Source organism: Chaetura pelagica, unplaced genomic scaffold, assembly GCF_000747805.2.
Source record: "Chaetura pelagica isolate M959 unplaced genomic scaffold, ChaPel_1.0 scaffold79, whole genome shotgun sequence".
In the NCBI taxonomy this organism is placed as follows: Eukaryota; Metazoa; Chordata; class Aves; order Apodiformes; family Apodidae; genus Chaetura; species Chaetura pelagica.
This window is the reverse complement of record NW_009969339.1, coordinates 3,588,117-3,608,142: the sequence shown is the minus strand read 5'-3', so window position 1 is coordinate 3,608,142 and position 20,026 is coordinate 3,588,117. Positions and strand designations below refer to the sequence as shown.

At 37.6% G+C, this 20,026-nt stretch overlaps 1 protein-coding gene across 1 annotated transcript in view; it reads right to left on the bottom strand.

The window, feature by feature from the left end:
• The window catches only part of SLC41A2 (solute carrier family 41 (magnesium transporter), member 2), a 49,624-nt gene that overhangs the window by 17,259 nt on the left and 12,339 nt on the right, over window positions 1–20,026 (bottom strand). The window contains exons 5-7 of the mRNA XM_010005791.1: window positions 19,511–19,657; window positions 8,324–8,471; window positions 7,688–7,767 (exon numbers count right to left, since the gene is read on the bottom strand). Coding sequence (XP_010004093.1) covers window positions 7,688–7,767; window positions 8,324–8,471; window positions 19,511–19,657 — 375 coding nt within the window. The remainder of the gene's footprint in view (window positions 1–7,687; window positions 7,768–8,323; window positions 8,472–19,510; window positions 19,658–20,026) is intronic.

The following is a 20,026-nucleotide window of genomic DNA, read 5'->3' as shown; positions in this document are numbered from 1 at the left end:
TCCTCTGGTCCTAAGTTACTTTGGAGAAGAGGCCAACACCCACATCACTACAATCTCCTTTCAGGTAGTTGTAGAGGGCTATGAGGTCTCCTTTCTTCAGACTAAACAGCCCCAGCTCCCTCATCTGTTCCTCTTATCACTTGTCCTCTAGACCCTTCACCAGCTTGGTAGCTCTCCTCTGGACACACTCCAGCAGCTCAATGTCCTTCTTATAGTGACAGGCCCAGAACTGCACACAGCACTCAAGGTGAAGCCTCACCAGTGCTAAGTAGAGAGGCACAGTCACTTCCCTACTCCTGCTGGCCACACTATTCCTGATGCAGGCCAGGATGCTCTTGGCCTTCTTGGCCACCTGGGCACACAGATCATGTTCAGCTGGCTGCCCACCAGCACCCCCAGGTCCTTTTCCTCTGGGCAGCTTTCCAGCCTTTCCCAAGCCTGCAACATTGCCTGGGGTGGTTGTGACCAAAGTGCAGGACCAGGCACTTGGCCTTGTTGAACCTCATACAATTGGCCTGGGCCCATCAACCCAGCCTGTCCAGATGCCTCTGCAGGGCATTCCTACCCTCAAGCAGATCAACACTCCTGCCCAACTTGGTGTCATCTGCAAACTTACTGAGGGTGCACTCAATCCCCTCAGCCAGGTCATTGATAAAGATGTTGAACAAGACTGGCCCCAAAACTGAGGCCTGGGGGACACCACTGGTAACCAGCCACCAACTGGATTTGACCCTAGTTACCACAACTCTCTGGGCCCAGCCATCCAGCCAGATTTTTACCCAGTGAAGAGCACACTTGTCTGTGCCATGACTTGCCAGCTTCTCCAGGAGAATGCTGTGGGAGATGGTGTCAAAGGCCTTACTAAAGTCTAGGTAGGCAATGTCCACAGCCTTCCCCCCATCCAAAAGGTGGGTCACCTGGTCATAGAAAGAGATAAGGCTGTTCAAGCAAGACCTCCCTTTCATAAACCCACGGTGGCTGGGCATGAACTACGTTATTGCTTATTAATAATAAATCTGGCTTAAAGGAACTTGTTTAGCACTAGGAGATAGCTGTATGAGAGCTAAGAGCAATTTCCCAAAGCACTATTCAAATAGTTAACCATCTCACTCTTCCTTTTGTAAAATTTTTTAAAAATATATATGTATAGAAAATTTCCTGAAGAAAAGTCCTTCCTATGAAAGCACTGATACCACAAGATAAAGCCTACATACTTAGCTTTAATGATCAGTGCCACTTTAAAGAGCAGTTGCAGGATGAAGCACACATATAACTGTGTAGGAATGAGAAACCTTATATACATCGATTCATCAAGGTTAAAGATTTTTATCAATCCACTTCTCTGGAGAGAGAATAATCAGTGACAAAATGCCATGTTGTTCCCAAGCATCTACAATATAGCTTGTGCAATGGGACAAAAATCAATTAACACCCACAAAAGGGAAGAATTAGAACAACAAATTCCCAAATTGATTTTTCTTGTAAATCTATCAAGAGAAGAAAAGCAAGTACTTTCTCACTTTTCTGCTCTCCTGTATACAATCCCTAGTGAAAAATGGTAAACTGTGCCAATTAGTCTTTCTAGACTTAAACAGCTTGCTCTTTGATGTAATTTGTATCATAAAAATAAAATTAAAAATGAAGGAAAAGAATCTAAGTTACAATGGTGACCAAAAACTGTAATTTTGAGTAATTAGATTATCCTTCATAAAATTCAAGATAAATCTTTGCCCTGATCACTCTAACACCACTAACTTCTAAAAATATTTTTCATGCAACTGAAATACCTAGAAAAGGAGCCTAGCTTAACTAAGTACTTTTCAATGTTGTTTTTCCATCCATATTTCTTTTATCTTCCTTTGCACTTTCTAGCATTTATTGAAATACTTAAAAATGTTTGGGGCAGAAGCAGTTGAAAATTATTAGCTTTTCCTCTTGGGATATTTTTTAAGAGAAGTCTGAGACATTATATATGCAAATGATTACATTTTAAAATTGAGTAGTTTATGCTTCATTTAACAGATAATTTCTTTTTTAGGACTAATTAAAAGTTATTCTGTGTAAAAAAATGAAAATATTCTGGATATAATTTTGACATGAAAAGTACTAACTAGTGAAATCTTGTAAAACATGAGTAAGACATAAAAGAAAGAACACACATCTCTAGTAGCATAGAATATGCAGATTTACGTGTACAGGCTAGCAACTAAAATATAGTAAAAGTATAACCCAATAATGCATTGGAATTAAATACCCAGAATCAAAACCCTCCTCCTTTTTTATGTGAAAATAAAGACTAAACTATAAAGTTTTCATACAGTATCAGTGCCTTCAGAGACCATCACATTCTTTCCCATTCAGGATACAGAAAAAATAAATTGCTCTGCTACCACAGAGGTACACTAATGCTTTCCCTTGTAATTTACAGTGGCAAATTTCAGGTGCTCAACTGTCTGAGATAATAATTATCTTCTAATCAAACAACTCCTTTGTTTCGTGAAAGCTGAGAGTACAAGTATGCTGTATGTTATTAAAAATGCATTTTCTTTTTTGAGGAGAAATGGTTTCTGGGTCTTTTCTTTCCATATCCTCCAAAACACCTAATTTACAGTGAAAGCTCTCTGAGAAACCTCAAAGTTTGTAATTCAGTTTATCCCACTAATAGATAAAAAAGGTATGGTTTGGGGAGTATGCTACTAAAGCTTAACTTTCATCTCCCAGAAAACAGACATTCAGTAACATTTGTGTTAGATTTTCTCATATGTGTTTCTCATATTCCTTGATCTACATTTATTCCCTCCAGATATCAAACAATCTTACAATATGTACAGCCAAAGAGTAAGAAATACTACAACCATTTTATGTTACCCTTGAAGAGTATTGCTTCCAACAGTCTGTAAAGGCAAAGTCTTCTACATAAAGCCTGCAAAGCATTTCTGATTTTCATATGTTTTCAGAACTAATTTGCAGAACCTCCATTCTACAAAATGCATGAAAGTAGGATAAGGTCTACTAACATGTTTGTTATCATCCAGTAATTCCTGAAAAGCAAATACTTAGAAGATATCTCACAATGTTTTGATTAAGCATACAATGAAAACGGAGAGGAAAGGGGGTCTGTCTGGTAACTGCATCTTAGTTCATTTCAGCTGCATTTTCAGAAGCATGTAATTGTTCAAGGCATTATCTTTTTTTCTGCACAAAAGGAATTCAGTTACTTGCAGACTGCAATTCCTGAGCCAAATTCAACAGACTGTGATGCTGTAAGAGGATTTGCAAATTTTAACCATCTCATCCATTACAAAACATAAAGATCAACTTGAGTGTCTGGGCTGATGAACAGCCACACTCGGGCTTAGCTATTTAATTCAGAAGTTCAATACATCAGAACAGACATCTAAATCTCAGGTAGTTTGTAAGTACCACAATTGCTAAACCCACAAAACTCTGTATTTATTTTAAAAAAGCAGAGTTACAATTTAATCCAAGGAAGCATAGAATAAAAAATAATTATTCATCTCAATAAATGTTTCTAAAATGGGAAAAATGGAAGAGCAGTTGTGAAATGCTTCTGACCACCAGCAGTAAAGCTGGCTATAAATGCCTGTCTGCTTAACAACTATTTAAATATTCCTAGCAAATATTTTCAATTATTGTTACTAAAGGTAGGAATCTTTGAGGTTGCTCAGACTCCAGACCAATATTACTTAAACCAAAAGATTTATGGCTTCTCACTTCAATATTTGTGATGAAAGTAACTTGTCACACATCTAAGAACACACAAATCATCTAGGCAGGACCAGGTTTAAAGCTACTTAATGGCACACACTGGAAGACTAACACCTGACAACTTTGCAATGTATGCTGTTCAGGATTTCAAGGTGCAGCAGGCACCAAAAAAACCACAACAGCGACAGCTTGAAATCCTGAACAAATTTCCAGTGTCCTCAAATTTTGGTTGGACACAGTCCCAACAGGCTACAATATTTCTTTCAGTTTTCCCTGTTTCTTTCAGGTTTTCTGAATTACAAGACACCTAATTAGGGCAACAAACATAAAGGTAAGAAAAAGGAAAGGGCATCTGAAAAGCATTTTGAGGGAAAACCCTCAGGTCCTTTTGTTACTTAGGCTTACAACAAGAATTCCAAGGCCAGGAAAGCACTGGTAGAGAAAGCTTTCTGCAAGTGTAATATTCAAAAACCATCTGTTAAGTGGTATAGCACACCTTTTATGTCAGCAAATGAGTGTCAACAGATGTGCTCTTTTAACTGAAAGATTTCCTAAACTCCAGTTTACTACACTATACTGACCAGTAATATGAAATGGTGCCAGTAGAATTATGAAACCCAGGAGAGGCTGATCTAACAGCAATCGAAAAAAATCGCCTACCTACAATTTCCTTTACCAGGAGGTGCACCATAAAACAGGCCCACTCTGCATCCTCTACACAGAACACATTTTCTCTTTATTTTCCAACAGAAATACCTCTAGCCTTAGAATTCTGAAGGTTGAGGAGGCTAGCACATGCACATACAACACACATTACACTCCTCTTCTGCAGATGAAGGAAAACCAGAATTCCAATCCTTAGTGCTTCTGTCACTGCCCAGTGGCACTGCAAAAGCATCATTATCACTATTGCCTAGTAACAGGCTATGGGCCTTAGGCTGACTTTACCTTATGCTGGCACTTCGAGACTCTAGTCTTGGCCTATTAGGCGAGTTACGAGCTTATTACGAGCCCCAAAATGGAGCCTGGCATGAGGTTTCACTTCTTAACGTGTTGAGTCTAAGTTTAGGATTCTGAAATACAGGCACAGGACCATAAATAAGTCACATATGGTCCATTACTAGTCAAGAAGTTTAAACTTTGAGAGCTAGGAAAAGACTGCTTTACACATAACAAGAAAAGAAGAAGCTAAGCATGAAAAATTCAGATGAACAATGGAATAAGGCACCTGGTATGGCTGGGAAGATAACATTCTCAGGCACTGAGTAATAGTCCAGGGGGCAGATGACGAAGCCTGCGAGCAGTCTAGAAATACAAAATCTTTGATGAAAAGGCAACATTTTGAACATGAGTGGTGCGATCATCACAGGAATCATCACCACAGGACCACTGTGGGACTGCCACAGTACTAGCATGCCTTTTACTGTCCCTGCCTTCTTGAAGGACTCTTTCCTTCCTGGCTTGATCCAATAGCCCTTATGGCCCCTCCAATAGCAAGGAGAGATTTCCCTCTCTCCCACATGCTTAATTCTTCAAGGATCCTTTGACCCATCAGCTAATCATCCAGGGCTACATACAGCTTCTGGCTAGATGATCTTCTCTAAAGATCATTCAAAAGGATGATTCTGTTGCTAAACTTAGGAAAGGTAATAAGAAACAAAGTGGTACATTTACCCTTTCTTTCTAGAGGCATGTTTATAGTAAAATTGTCATTATTAGGAATTAAAATTATTTACTTATGGCCAATCATTAGCTAAAAAATGTTTAAAAAGTAAAATGTAAACATTCAGGCAATCACAGCCAATTTCTGTGAAAGAAAGACCTTGAACAGGATGCACAGTTCCATTTACAAAAGCAGTCCATAACTGCTATAGGGTAAAAGATCATCATCATTGCAACATCTAGTAGGAGCATGAGGCCTTGAGAGAGGTGCATATCCCTAAGACCTGTATCCATTTACAGAAGCAAGTCTGGAATCCAGTGAGTCTATAGAGAATAAGTGAATCTACAGAGAAAATTCAGAAGTATTATGGTACTGTTCTGGAGCAGAGGTAGAAGCCTATGGGGAAATAGAAAAAAAAAAATCACGAGTTGTTGGCTTTTGTAACCAAGGGATGTCATCTAGGAAAGCAGGACCACTGGTAACAGTGTTGGTTTGGTACATCTGCCTAAAAAGGAAAACCAATCCTCTTCTCTTAGGAAGCAAATCCAGGGGTTTACCAAAAGGACTATTATAAGAAAAGTTACAGATGTGAAGCAGAAATAGTGGGAGATCACTGTTTCTGCCCTGCTCTTTATGTATCTGAAAATCAAAATGGAAACACACAAGAGGTAGTTGCAAGTACTTGCAATTTTGAATTGATGTAAGGACAAGGCGCAGGCAAGGAAGCATAAAGGCTGAAATGTAGACATTAATTTGCAGTTAGCAAGCAACATAAGTGGCAACACAGAAATGCTTCATATTAAAAGTAAGAAGAAAGGAAATATAGAACCTTAATGGGAAAGAAGAACAAGCAACCTGCGTTACAAAAGATTGAAATACTCAATTCCTTTTGTCTACTGCCTTCATAAAAATGGTGATATCTGATCACAAACTGGTATGTATTAGAGCCTGAGGGCAAGTTAAATTTAGTGCATCCTTAGAGAGCTAGATGAACAATCTATAAATTATCAGTGATAATTTTTCAAACTGATTATCTTGGAGGTTAGAGAATACCACAGGGCTGCAATGGGGGAAACAGAAAATACATCTTTAAAAAGGGGCCCAAAAGGATGATCTGGGGAATCTAGATAGCAGTGAAATTTATATTCCTACATAAGTATTAGAACAAATTATTAAAAAGATAATTTATAAGCATCAGAAGACATGAAAGCTGTAAAACAAGCTAACATGAATTTGCCAAGAACATGCTTCTGTCAAAACAATATTATTTCCTCCTCTTACTGAACAGCTTGCCCTATGGTTGCAGCAATAGACGAACTAATTTTCAACTGCAGTAAAGCTTATAAAAATGTTTTGGTGCTGCTTTGCTACATTTCCATTATCAACCTCTGGAAAATTAATTATATAAAGGCAGTGTGGTTAAAAAATAAACCTCTATATTAACATTTTATTATCAAGGTGGAAAGCAAGTGGTCATAATTCATTTAACTGATTGCTTAGAAAACACACCCACATGGAATTTACAATAATGTAAGAAATCAAATGGAGAAAAACAAAAAGGGAAAAGAACATCTAGGCAGCAACACAGTGGGAACATACCTTGTAATTAAAATTAAATGTATATGTATCAACCCTGTGATGTTACAGGAAGAAAAAAGCATTTTCAAACTGCATTAGTCTAGTAAGTTATTAACTGTTGTTAGAAGATAGACCACTTAACTTAAGGATCAAATTTTCACAAATGCATTCTTACACATCTGGAAAGTGCACAGCAAGCATGGGAAATGTCATACATTTTTCTAGAGAAACCTATTTACTTGCCTGTGGCTTCCTTGTTAGTTCTTGTATCTATGTACATTACATGCAAACAGTAAACTACTGTTCTGAAAATGTCCTTGGATGTTCATAAAATTTAATCCACATTTTCCTCAGCAATAACTGTTTCAATACAGTATTTGATAGTTTAATATTTGAATATACTACTTCAATATTTACACTTGCAATTTCTTAAGGCATACATTAGGTTCCTACTTCTTACATTCCTTAGCATGTTTTAATGGTTGTAGTAAATAAGATCAAGAAGCACTCCTTAGGTTTTCAAGTAAACAACTGTTGACATCAAAATCAGAACTTGAAATTAATTTACCAGATACTGATTAGCATAACAGAAATTTTCTGTAGTAGACGTTTCTGAAACCAAGGTATATCAATTGATATATATATATATTGATATATATTGATATATATGTATGTATATGTATATATAGTAGCACATAAATCTGTTAAGAGTCTTACCATTAATTACTGGGGTATAAACAACAATTCCAACTAAGTTAGGATCAGATACAGTTGTGTCCAGAATAAGGCCACCAATACTGAAAATCAAAGTACAATATTTAGAAAAGGCAAGTAATTACATTAATTAGTATTTCAAAACTTTTTTAGCAATCTTTCTTACAACATCTTCAGGTCACAATTTTCTTTGCAGTTCATCTCACCTCTACCTCCATTGCCTTGTCCTCACTAGAAACTAACATCACTATAGTTTTTTATGTATTAAAGTTGGCTTACTGTATTAGAAAGACCTTCAAATTTCAGCCAATCACTCCAGTTTTAAGAGTTATGGTTTTCATTCGACTTAATAATCTCTTAGATCTGTGTGCAGTCTTGACTGGAGGAGATGAATAGCTTGCCGTTTCTTCATTTGACACGGCACACTCCTGCCACTCATTGCCACAGGCTACTGCAGCTTCCCCCACACATTCCCACCGTGACTTAACTTTGTAACTTCCTCGTTTTGGGAAGATTAAAGTTATTCACACACTGCATTCTGGAAGTTCCTTAAATGCTTCTTTTAAGTACAATCAGGTGTTAAATAAGATATATAGACAACGGGTGACTATCAAGACAAAGGAAGACAAATAGACTTACCTGCTTATAACCATGGCAGTTATAACAGGCTCCCATCCTGAATGGAGAACAGTTCTGGTAGCTGGGTGTTTGGCAGCTATGACAATCCCCATCGGAGTCAGAGCCAAAAAAAAGGCACCAACCAAAGGAGATACATAGTAATATGTCTCTAAAATAATAATATAGGAAAAACAAACAAAAAACCCTGTTTTACTTTCAAGACTTCTCTCCAAGGTTTTCCTAATTTAGAACTCCAAAATAAATTACAACCCACATCATGTAATTGAGGAATTTTAATACTCTTTATTGCTACTGTACCTAAAGTTTCAACTACTGCACTAAACAAGATGGTTAACATCTGCCATCTGTGATCAGTTCCCCATCTTTTCAAGGACAGAACTGTCTGTGCAAAGCAGAAATTTTGAAGAGGATTTTTGTCTGATGTTTTATGACAAAAATGCAGTAAGAATGTGGAATACAAAACATTTTTGTAACATATCTACTAGAAAAAAAGAAAAATTGAATGCATTGAAAATGCATGTTGTTTATACACAAATTCATAGCATATGTACACCCCCTCATTTCCAAAGCACAGATAATATGGTAATTTTCCCAGAAAGAGCATTTTCTAAAATGATGCAAGCACAATGTGCAATATTGAGACATTTATATCAGTAGCTCAGTTGATTTATAACCAGTTTGAGCCTGAACTTTCACAGCCACAGTTCTGCTGCTTTCACCTATCCATCAGAACAGCATCATATTTCACAGGAGCACAATTGCAAGCACCATCAAGTACCATCATAAAGCTGAGCTACTAAGGCAAATGGCTGCCTCCACAGAAAGCACACTGATTTTTTTCAGATTCCTTGATTTTATAATCCCATCCACAGAAACTATTACAGTGATCCATGACTTCCTTATTCTACAGTGAGGTAAATAATGGAAAATTTATCACAGCCACAGTTCTGCTGCTTTCACCTATCCATCAGAACAGCATCATATTTCACAGGAGCACAATTGCAAGCACCATCAAGTACCATCATAAAGCTGAGCTACTAAGGCAAATGGCTGCCTCCACAGAAAGCACACTGATTTTTTTCAGATTCCTTGATTTTATAATCCCATCCACAGAAACTATTACAGTGATCCATGACTTCCTTATTCTACAGTGAGGTAAATAATGGAAAATTTATCCTAGTTGCAAATACACACACACACACACACACACACACACACACACATTAACTATGCAAACATTCCACTTTAATATATATTTAGTTTTATGAGAAACACGGTCTTGTATTTAGTGTTAAATATATTTTGTCTAAAATTTCAGAATTTTGATAAGTCTTAATGCAAAATACATCCTAAAATAACAGGTTGAAGTAGTTAATGTAGAACACACCAAAGAAGAATATTTAGTATATAGAAAAGTATTCTCACCCATGTCTTAAGGCTTATCACAAAGGCTGCAAACTCAAGCAATTACTACTTTGATCTTATCTTGGTGGAGCTAAAATTACTCCTGGAAGAACTGCTGCAGAGTTCTTAGAAGTAACTATCCTGTATTGACTGGTAACAACCTCTGCAGCAAAGCTAGCAGAAAAGATAGTAAGATACCTTTCACTGGGCTATCTAAAAGTAGAAAGATACTAGAATGAGACAAATTCCAAAAGCAAAGTAATTTTTCCTTATCTAACCATGCTACAGTATATTATCTCCTACTTCCTTTGCAGTGCCTTTTTTTTTACTCTTTTCTCCTCTTCCTATGAACTAAGAAAATAATTCTTACTCAGAGTATTCACATACACAATTCCTTTATTTAGTAACTATAGTTTTGTTTTAACAAACTTAACAAAAATGACGAAAAATGCACTGATGTGAAGCTCTTGAACTACTTACTGCGCAGCTTAAAACACCTTTCCCTCAACTTGCAATGAAGATCCCTGTGTGTACTAAAATTGGTCACAGGGAAAGGCATAGTTCTTTCTACAGCTGTTTATTTAAAATTTTGCAACTTCTCTCCTTTTCCCCTCTGATTTTCCCCCAAGACACAAATCATACTCCTTGCTACTTTTTCTTTCTCCCCCTTTGTCTGCTTATCTCATATGGAGGGAAGGTGAGGCACTAGCATGTACCAGATGCTGAATAATTGATTTAAAGGTTAGACTGAGAGAATAGCTCTAATGTAGTACATTTAGCAAAATAATTTACACAAAATAAGCTCCAAGTCTTTGCCACATTTTTGGAGAGGTTGCCAGTTTTATTAAATGATAAAGTCTGCTGGTCAGCAAAGATCCTCTGTTGCAAACACTGAGCAGCAAAATACAAATTCAATGGTGACCATTACCCTAATTAATCACTAATTAAAAAAATTCCTTCACTTGTACATCAACAATTAGCTCACTGTACCCTTTGTTATGGGACTTCTACCAACACAGGAAAGGAAATTAAAATTCAGAATAGTATACCTTTTACAATAAAGTTATTTTTTAATCCCACTAACAACTAAAGAACTTAGAATGTTAGAATGTACTCATGAAAACAGGGAGAGTATTTAACTATCTGCACCAGTCTCCAAGCTTGAGGAGCTAGTCCAAGAATGTAGTCCAAGAATTACAAAGAGCACTAAAAATAAGTAAAGTATACTATATATTTCCTTTTTTCTGGGAAAAAAATAATAATAATGCACATAGGCAAAACTGAAATCAGCCCAACAAATGAGCAACTAATACTAATCAAGAATTATTTAACTGGTAACTTAAAAATAAGAAGTAACTATAATAACAATGTAAAATACTAAATATACACATACATGTCATCGTGCCATGGAAATGTTTTGTCAGATGATTTTTTAAAAAGGAAAAAATGGAGAAGACAGTCTCATTAGTGTATGATTCATTAATTACAACCAAAATAAATATAATTTATATCTGCAGTGCAACAGAACCATCTCAGAAGTCAGCAAGTAGCCAGGAGCAAGGGCAGCTTTAAAATTTAGAAAACATGACTAACCCACAGCTAATTATCAAACCTTTTACTAGTTGAATTCGATGTTATTTTAAGTTAGTTAACTTAAAAAAACTACAGGAAAAAAGGAAATACACATCTATAAAATGGTACAAGCTGTCTTTTTTACAGCAAACAAACAAAAAAGTAGATGAACTTTCAAGAGGGTGAATATGTGTTTTACAGCAATAAAACCAAAGTGCATAGTGATATATAAGACAATAACATGAAACAAAATGCAATCAGTGGGGGTTTTTTACACACTAAGTTAGGACTTTCAGTGCTTGGCTCAACTTTGCTCCTTTGACTGAACAGCAGGTGAGATGAGGGGGGGTTTGTGTGTTTGTTTGTTTTTTGCCTTATTTTTCAAGATTTTTGCATGTATAATGTCTTAATTTCACCATGCAGAGAACGGGAAAACTTACAAAATAGGCTTTATACCCAAGTCCTTCAAATTGAATTAGACATAAACCGGATTATAAAAGCTACCTCATTGTTGCAATATTGTCATAAATTTCTTCTTGAAAAGAAAAGCCAGGAATGGCTCTCAGGAGGAGTGGGGGGATCTCCAAGGACAGAACACAGCCAGAGCTTAGATTATTTTAAAAAAAACTTCTGCTACAATAATATACTAGCACTTTCTTGGGATTCTGTGTTCTAAGGTGCTAAAGGGAATGATAAACAAATAAATAGGTCACCAATCATCTTTATGCTGCTAAATAGAGAGGAAGTCAGGTGTACACATTAATCTCTTCACAAGTCTAAGACCAGACAACTGAAATTCACCCTGCCCAGGTTTTTTTTAAGGCAAAGATGATGTAAAAATTAAGGCAAGGCAGTTGCTCCCTACAAGAACTTTAAATTCCACTGCCTTTCTAATAAGTTGAATTTAAAACAGAACTATAGGAACAATTAATAGTTTGGAATTATATTACAGAATCTGCCACAAGTGAGCAATTATAGACTTCAGTTTCCTATGGAACCCCTGAAATTACTCAGCTCCAGTTTAGCTCTTGGGAACAGAGCACAGGACTTTTCTTTTTTAGCTGTGGGAGACTCTACTGTAGAACACCTTACTATAAGAACCTAAAAAGACATTAACCTTGAGATCCATCTTTAATGGAAGGATGTGCCATCTTTCTCTTCATACCCAATTCAAATAAGAAAATGTATGCTACAATAGCTGGAGAATAGGAAAAGGGAATAAACGACTCCTCTTTTAGGGCTCTTCACTCAATTTTGATAGATTTATAGCAGGTATCTTATATGGTAAAGGGAATCTTGTTCAGCCCAGCTCTGCTATAGAATTTGTACCATCCAACAGTGTAAGAACAACTCTTAAAAGCATTTACCTCTTCCATGAACTTCTAACTGTGACCTTACATTAAAAAAAGGAAGGGGGGAAGAGGAAAGATAAAAAGTTCTCAACATAGTCCTCACTGATCTTCATTTATTTCAAGCTCTCATCTCTTCAGTAAACAGTGATACAAACTAATCTTCCAGTTTGGAGAGCTCAGATATGTGACGTTCTATTCCTTGTGCAGAGTATTTACTGTGACATAACTGTTCAGTGCAGTGCCACTGAAAACAGTGCAACCCCTGGTAGGAATTAAAAGGAATTAAAAAATTATACTACTTCAAAGCGATTGATAGGAACCTGAAAATAACCTTCTCAACCTGGATCCGAGATGCATAAAAGATAAATGCATATATTTATTTCACGTTCTGTGAGGAAACTTCCACATGTAATATACTGGGTCTGTCTATTTCCAGAGCTGTCCCCGTGTTCTGACAGAGGAACCGGAGGCAGCGACGGTCGCAGGGAGCCCTCTAGTGCTTTCCCCAGCTGCCTCACAGCGACCCACAGACACAGCTCTCTTCATTTAAGAGTTGTTCAGGCAAAAAGAACTGTTAAATTTTTGCTAATAAAATCCCCTCGTTTGATAGATTTGCCATTATTTTTAAAGCAATCAGATGAACTTTAAAGAAACTATACACATGATGGTCAACAAACAAGATGTTTCATTTGGCCCTAGCCTAGGTAAAAGTGTTGCAGTCCTTTCTTTGCCTCTTGTGGGTATGTCCTGAAGCATCCTCTCAAACCAAAGGCTGAGCACGGGTGTACAGCTCTGTTACAGACAAGCAGAAAGCTCATACATAAATAATTTCTCCCTTCTGGTCTTGTTATCTGAAAACAACTTTTCCCTTGCAGAAATAGGCTACAGAAACTTACGCTTTTATGTCAGTACATTTGAGTAGCTAGGATAGAATAAATCATAGGATAAAATAGTTATTCCAGAGTACACTACAGAGCTGAATCCCACTTGCTTCATTACTAGCCTATACACTGGTTTCCTTCTAACATTCTCAGTGTGCTTGTTATTCTAGCACTAAACAAGCAGGGAAACAAAGAAGAACATAATGTCTGTGGTGTGTGAGGCCAAAGGTCTCATCTAGTCCAAGTTCAGGCTTGTGGAAAGAAGAAAAGAAAATTACAAGTTTAGAGTGATGCTTCTTTCAGGGGGCTCTGCCAGCTTCTGCTGCTGTTTGCCTTTGGGATTTCATCAACTTTCTGTCTGCTCCTGTCTGTCCAATACTACTCAATGGATTCTTCTCTGATAAATTTATCCAAATAGTAAATTCCACAACCCAATCACACATTGTGTAAAAATGTTTCTACAACTTGTTTCTTAACCTGTTTCCTAATCATTTTCTGAATGTTTCCTTACTGCCATTCACAACTTTATATACCTCTTCTGAGCTGAAGCTACTCCATTTTTTTATTCCTTGTTACTATTCGTGGTTCAAATACATGCATCTTGGAAACCACACATTTCCAAGGACTTTGTGATATGTTCTTACTTCAGAAAGACTCTCTGTTTCCTAAGAAATACAAAGACATTGGGGAAGGAAAGAAAAAAAAAGAGCAGAAGCAGTAATTTTAGAAGTAACTAGATAACATATCTCGCCAAAATATAAGTACTTCCAGAAAACCATATAGAAAGATAACTCAAAGTAACTCTTAGAAGTGTACTGGAGTGCACTAATCCTTCCCACCCTACCTGTGTGGGATCTACTTTTCAACTGCAGTGGCTGACTAAAATGTGAGCAGCCATGACAGCTGCAAAAGTAGCTCAGTTCAAACTGAGCCCCACTTCTTTTTTTGTTCCTCCAAGATACGTTAGGCCATCTGTAACTAGACATGTTAATTTCTGGACCTGTGTGAAAGAAAGAATTCCAAGTTTATATTCCCATCTTCTTTTGGGAATTTAGTGGGGGTTTGGGGGTTTTTTTAGATTTAAAAAAATAATTCCTATGTTTTAGGAGGAAGTGAAGTATTGGTAGTAAATCATTACTCTTAAAAAACCCCTTGTATTATCTGAAATGTATATAAAGCGTAAGAAGCAGTACTAGATATAGTCACCAAATAATAGGTGTTGTTTATTTACAAATTACAAATGTAGCTACTATTAAGACCCAGCTACTATTAAAATACCAGCACATGTGATTAAGTTTAGCCTGTGGCCATGATTTTTAAAAATGACAAGGAGTAGAGGAAGCTGTTTAAAACCAGTATGACTCAGTATTAATGATGTACTGTCTTTGAGTCATATGGGTTCACCTTAGGTAATTATATGGAGAACATTACAATGCAAATACATAAACTAATATCCGTAAGGAAAAGATTTAGGAAACAAATGAAAAATCACTAACATACTCTTTGCAATGTAATTTACGAAACAACATTTTAAAAACCATACGTTTCTAAGAAACTTATTTTGAAATATGTACTAGTTAACATTTAAAGTCTGAAGTCTAGCATTAATTACTTATATCAGACACAGGCCTGACTAGAATACATTTCAATCATAATCCTAACCCCAAATCTTACCTCAGTATTAACCCAAATTTAGCAACCTCTTGCAACTCCACACCTACCCAGACAGCTAGTACAGGCCAATAACCAGGCACTTCACGGACTAGCATAAACCCTAATTTTGAATTAATTCCAATAAAAAATATCAATTGATGGGACCTGAAATCTATTTTAAGTAGAATAAACCAGTGTTTCAGTTTAGTAAGACTTTGGGGCATAGCAATAAACCTAGATAAACAGGCTCTAAATTCTGTTTTTTTTATCCCAGTCCTAGCATTAGCTAGAGACACCAAATTTAATGAGAACAGAAGCTTTCTCTCCAGACTTCTCATCAGGAGAAAAGAAGAAATATTAAAAAATCTTTATTAGTATTCTTTTCACTGTAGGTCTATAAACTTCCTTAAGAGAAGTATCTAAAGAAACTATTTGAGAAATAAATTAAAAGAATATAAAGTATATAAGTATAGTTATGAAATAACAAGGGGGAGGGGGGAGAGGGGCAATAACTAGCAACAGGATGAGAGAAAATGGCCTCAAGTTGTGCCAGGGGAGGTTTAGGCTGGATATTTGGAAAAACTTATTAACAGAAACGGTTATTAAGCTCTGGAACGGGCTTCCCAGAGAAGTGGCTGAATCAGCAGCCCTGAATGTGTTTAAAAATTGTACAGATATGGTGCTCAGGGACATGGTTTATCAGTGGGCTGGTAGAGCTAGGTTAGTAGAGTTAGGTAAAAGGTTGGACTGGATGATCTTACAGGTCTTTTCCAACCCAAATGATTCTATGATTCTACAATTCTATGATTCATGGGGCAGATGAAGACACAGGAAAAAAAACAGACTGATTTTTTAGTTCCTCATTCTCTTTTTCCAAGCCTACATCTCCTTTGTGATAATCAAGCATTTAATTACATCAGCTACTATCTGAGCATACTTCTAATAAAATCTACAGGCATTTTCATTTTTAGCAAACATTATGATAATGACCATTCTTCAGTGGTCTGCTCCTTGAAGAGAGCAGGATTTAGACAGTGCAGGTCCTAGAAATCAGAAAAAGTGTTGAAGGGGCTGTAGGAAGATACATATAACTGGTAGAAGAAAACAGGCTGAAAAAAAGTAATTCATTAAAAAATTTGAGTTGTTTATGTGTAATCTACCTGTTTACTATTGCTGTTAGTGGAAAAGCAAACAGTAAAAATCTGTCAAGAAGCCAGACAGAACTCAAGCATGAAGTAGGATTAGATTGTTGCCCTGTGTAGTCAGTCATCAGCAAAGGCCTCTCCTTTGCTGCTCAGCTATTCAGGGTGGTTCTACATTTTTTCATCTTTCATAACAGAACTGCTGTTCTGAAGAAAGCTATAGCTACATTAGCAGATTTATGTTTGAGATACAGTCACCAAATTTGTAAGACAAAACAAAACAAAAAAAGAAAACAGAAGAGAGTAGGGCCATTACTTGGAGAAGTTGGAAGTGGTTACTTTGTATACAGGAAAGCAGACGGAAATGATGGTAAAATAAAACAGGGAACAGAAGGGAGACATGGAATCATCACAGTGTGAGGAAAATGAGATAGAAATGAAATGATGAAACATATTGAAAGCTAGGGAACATGGGGAAACAAAGAGGTTTTGCAGAGGGAGCTGGAAAGCACTTCAAAGGAATCAAAAGGAAACTCACAATAGTTTTGCATAAATAATTTAAACGTCATAGCAATTGCAAAGCACAAATCTATCTAAAATTAGGCTTCACTTTCACAGAATCACAGAACCACAGAGTGTTAGGTGTTGGAAGGGACCTCTGAAGATCATTGAGTCCAACACCCCTGCCAGACCAGGACCACCTAGGGCAGGTCGCACAGGAACACATCCAGATGGGTCTTGAAAGTCTCTAGAGAAGGAGACTCCACAACCTCTCTGGGCAGCCTGTTCCAGTGCTCTGTCACCCTCACAGTAAAGAAGTTTTACCTCATGTTGGGGTGGACCTTCCTTTGCTCTACTTTGCATCCATTGCCACTTGTACTATCACAGGCATGACTGAAAAGAGACTGGCTCCTCCTTCTTGACACCCACTCTTCAGATATTTTATATACATTAATAAGATCTCCTCTCAGTCTTCTCTAAACTAAATAGCCCCAGGTCTCTCAGCCTTCCCTCCTAAGGCAGGTGTTCCAGTCCCTTAATCATCCTTGTTGCCTCCGTTGGACTCTCTCAAGTAGATCCCCATCCCTCTTGAACTGGGGAGCCCAGAACTGGACACAATATTCCAGATGTGGTCTTACTAGGGCAAATAGAGGGGGAGAAGAACCTCCCTTGATCTACTGGACACATTCCTCCTAATGCACCCCAGGACACCATTGGCCTTCTTGACCACAAGGGCACAATGCTGCCCCATGGATAACTTGTCCATCAGGACTCCAAGTGTCAAAAGCCTTGCTAAGGTCAAAGTAGGCTATATACACTGGTCTCCCTGCATCTACCCATTCAATTACAACATCATAGAAGGCTATCAGGTTAGCCAAACATTATTTCCCCTTGGCAAATCCATGCTGGCTACTCCTGATAACTTCCTCTCTTCCATGTGCTTAGAGATGACCTCCAGAATGTGATGCTCCATCATTTTTCCAGGCAAGGCTGACTGGTCTGTAGTTTCCTGGATCATCCTTCTTGCCCTTTTTGAAGACTGGAGTGACATTGGCTTTCCTCCAGTCCTCAAGGCGCCTTTCCTGTTTGCCATGATCTTGGGAAAAGGATGGAGAGTGATAGGGCAACAATATCAGCCAGCATTCTCACCACTTAAGTGCATCCCATCGGGGCCCGTAGACTTGTGCACATTCAATTTACCCAACTGATCTCTAACCCAATCCTCACTGATCAGTGAAGAGTCATCCTTCCTCCAGGCTTTATCTCTTGCATCCAAGGATTCACAAGGGCTGGTCTTATGAGTAAAGACTGAAGCAAATAAAGTATTTAGTAACTCTGCTTTCTCTGCATCCTCTGTTACCAGGGCTCCCACATCATTCATGTAATCTAGAGGCTACTTCCAGCTGACTGGAGAAGGCATCATCAATATCTTCTTCCTGGTTTGGTGGTCTATAGCAGACATTCATAGTAGTTTTGCTCACATTTGCATGTCCCTTAATTCTTACCCATAAGTTTTCAACACGTTCTTCCTCCTGCCCTGGGTAGAACTCAATGCATTCCAGTTGCTCTTGTAGATAAAGAGCAACTCCACCACCTCACCTCGTTGGTCTGTCCTTCCTACAAAGTGCATAGCCATCCATGACAACATTCCAGTCATGGGAACTGTCCCACCATGTCTCAGTAAATGCAGTCATATCATAGCCCTGTAACCTAATGCAGTTCTCCAACTCCTTCTGCTTATTCCCCACACTGCGTGCAGTGGTGTATAAGCGTTTCAGTGAGGGAGTCAAGCACTTAGTTTTTGCTCTTGAAGGGTGGCAGGCCTTCTGATTTTCAAAAATGGTAGCATACTGCCCCACAAGTGCTTGGCTACTACACCCAGGGGCCTCTCTAGCATGTCCAGCTACTTTCCCCTCCCCCTTTTAAACCTAGTTTAAAGCCCTGTCAATCAGCCCTGCAATCTCTTGTGCAAAGACCCCCTCTCTCCTTTGAGAAAGGTGTTTCCCATGAGGTGCCAGCAAGCCTAGTGCTGTATAGGCCATCCAGTTGTCAAAAAAGCCAAAACTGTTGTGGTGACATGAGCTGCAAAGCCATGTATTAACAGACCGTATTTGTCTGATCATTCCTGTGTCATTGCCTGCAACTGGAAGAAGAGGCTTTGAATACATACTTGTTGTAAACTTGCTGTTGTAACTCAAAGTACTTAAATTGCTGTTATTTTGATTTCTGGGCATAGCTGCAGCTCAAGATATATATGAATTTTGTTTAAAACCACACTCAGGAAAAAAAAGTTCTCTCCCAGCAGATGATCAAGATAGACAATTCAGCTCCTTCCCCCTTGAAGGGAGGACACCTGAAGAGGGCTCTGGGAAGCAAATATTTATTTAGAGCTGAGCATTCAAGAAAACCTGGATGAAGACAGGTTTCCTCCCAAAAAAAAAAAAGCAGGGTAAGTTCTGCAACTACACTTTCTAATTCACATGTAGATTGACTGTGATACTGTCAGAGACTTTCAGATATTAGTAGATTGTGGTTAGTGACTTCTATAATCTCCAAAAAGGTCATACAGAATGCTGAAATGTTGACAAAGAAGGTAGTCAAACCAAGATTTTCTAAACCTCCCCCCACTCTGTCTTCTCCACACTCTTCTAAGCCAAAAAAGACACTTAGAAACATACTTACCAAGGCAAGTATAAAGACCCTGACTTATCCATGCTAGTATGGCAAGAGTGATAAGATCTCCAAAACTTGCTGCTATAGGAGTGGCAACATTGTCAGGATTAATACCAGTCTTCTTTGACCCAACAATAACTCCAACCATTATTATTCCTAGAATCAACAAAGAAGACTGTACAGTAAGCATATCTACTATTGTAGCTCCACAGAAAATTCCAAGATAATGGCACTTTCAAACCTGATAAAAGAGAAGGCAGTGCTTTTGTCCCAAGATGATGGTTCTTCCCACCTGCCTGGTGTCTTTTTTTTTTTTTTTAAGTTTTAGCCATTTTAAAAAATGAGGTTACATATTTTAAAAATACAGTAAGCATACACACAGACAAATGAAGAAGCATCTGTACAATTAACTGTTTTGTTTATGATTAGAATCAGCACTATTGAAATTATAAATAAGCCATTTCCTGAAGAAAAAAAAATGCAATGTATTATTTCTACACCCTATAAATTTTAGCTAACTGAAAT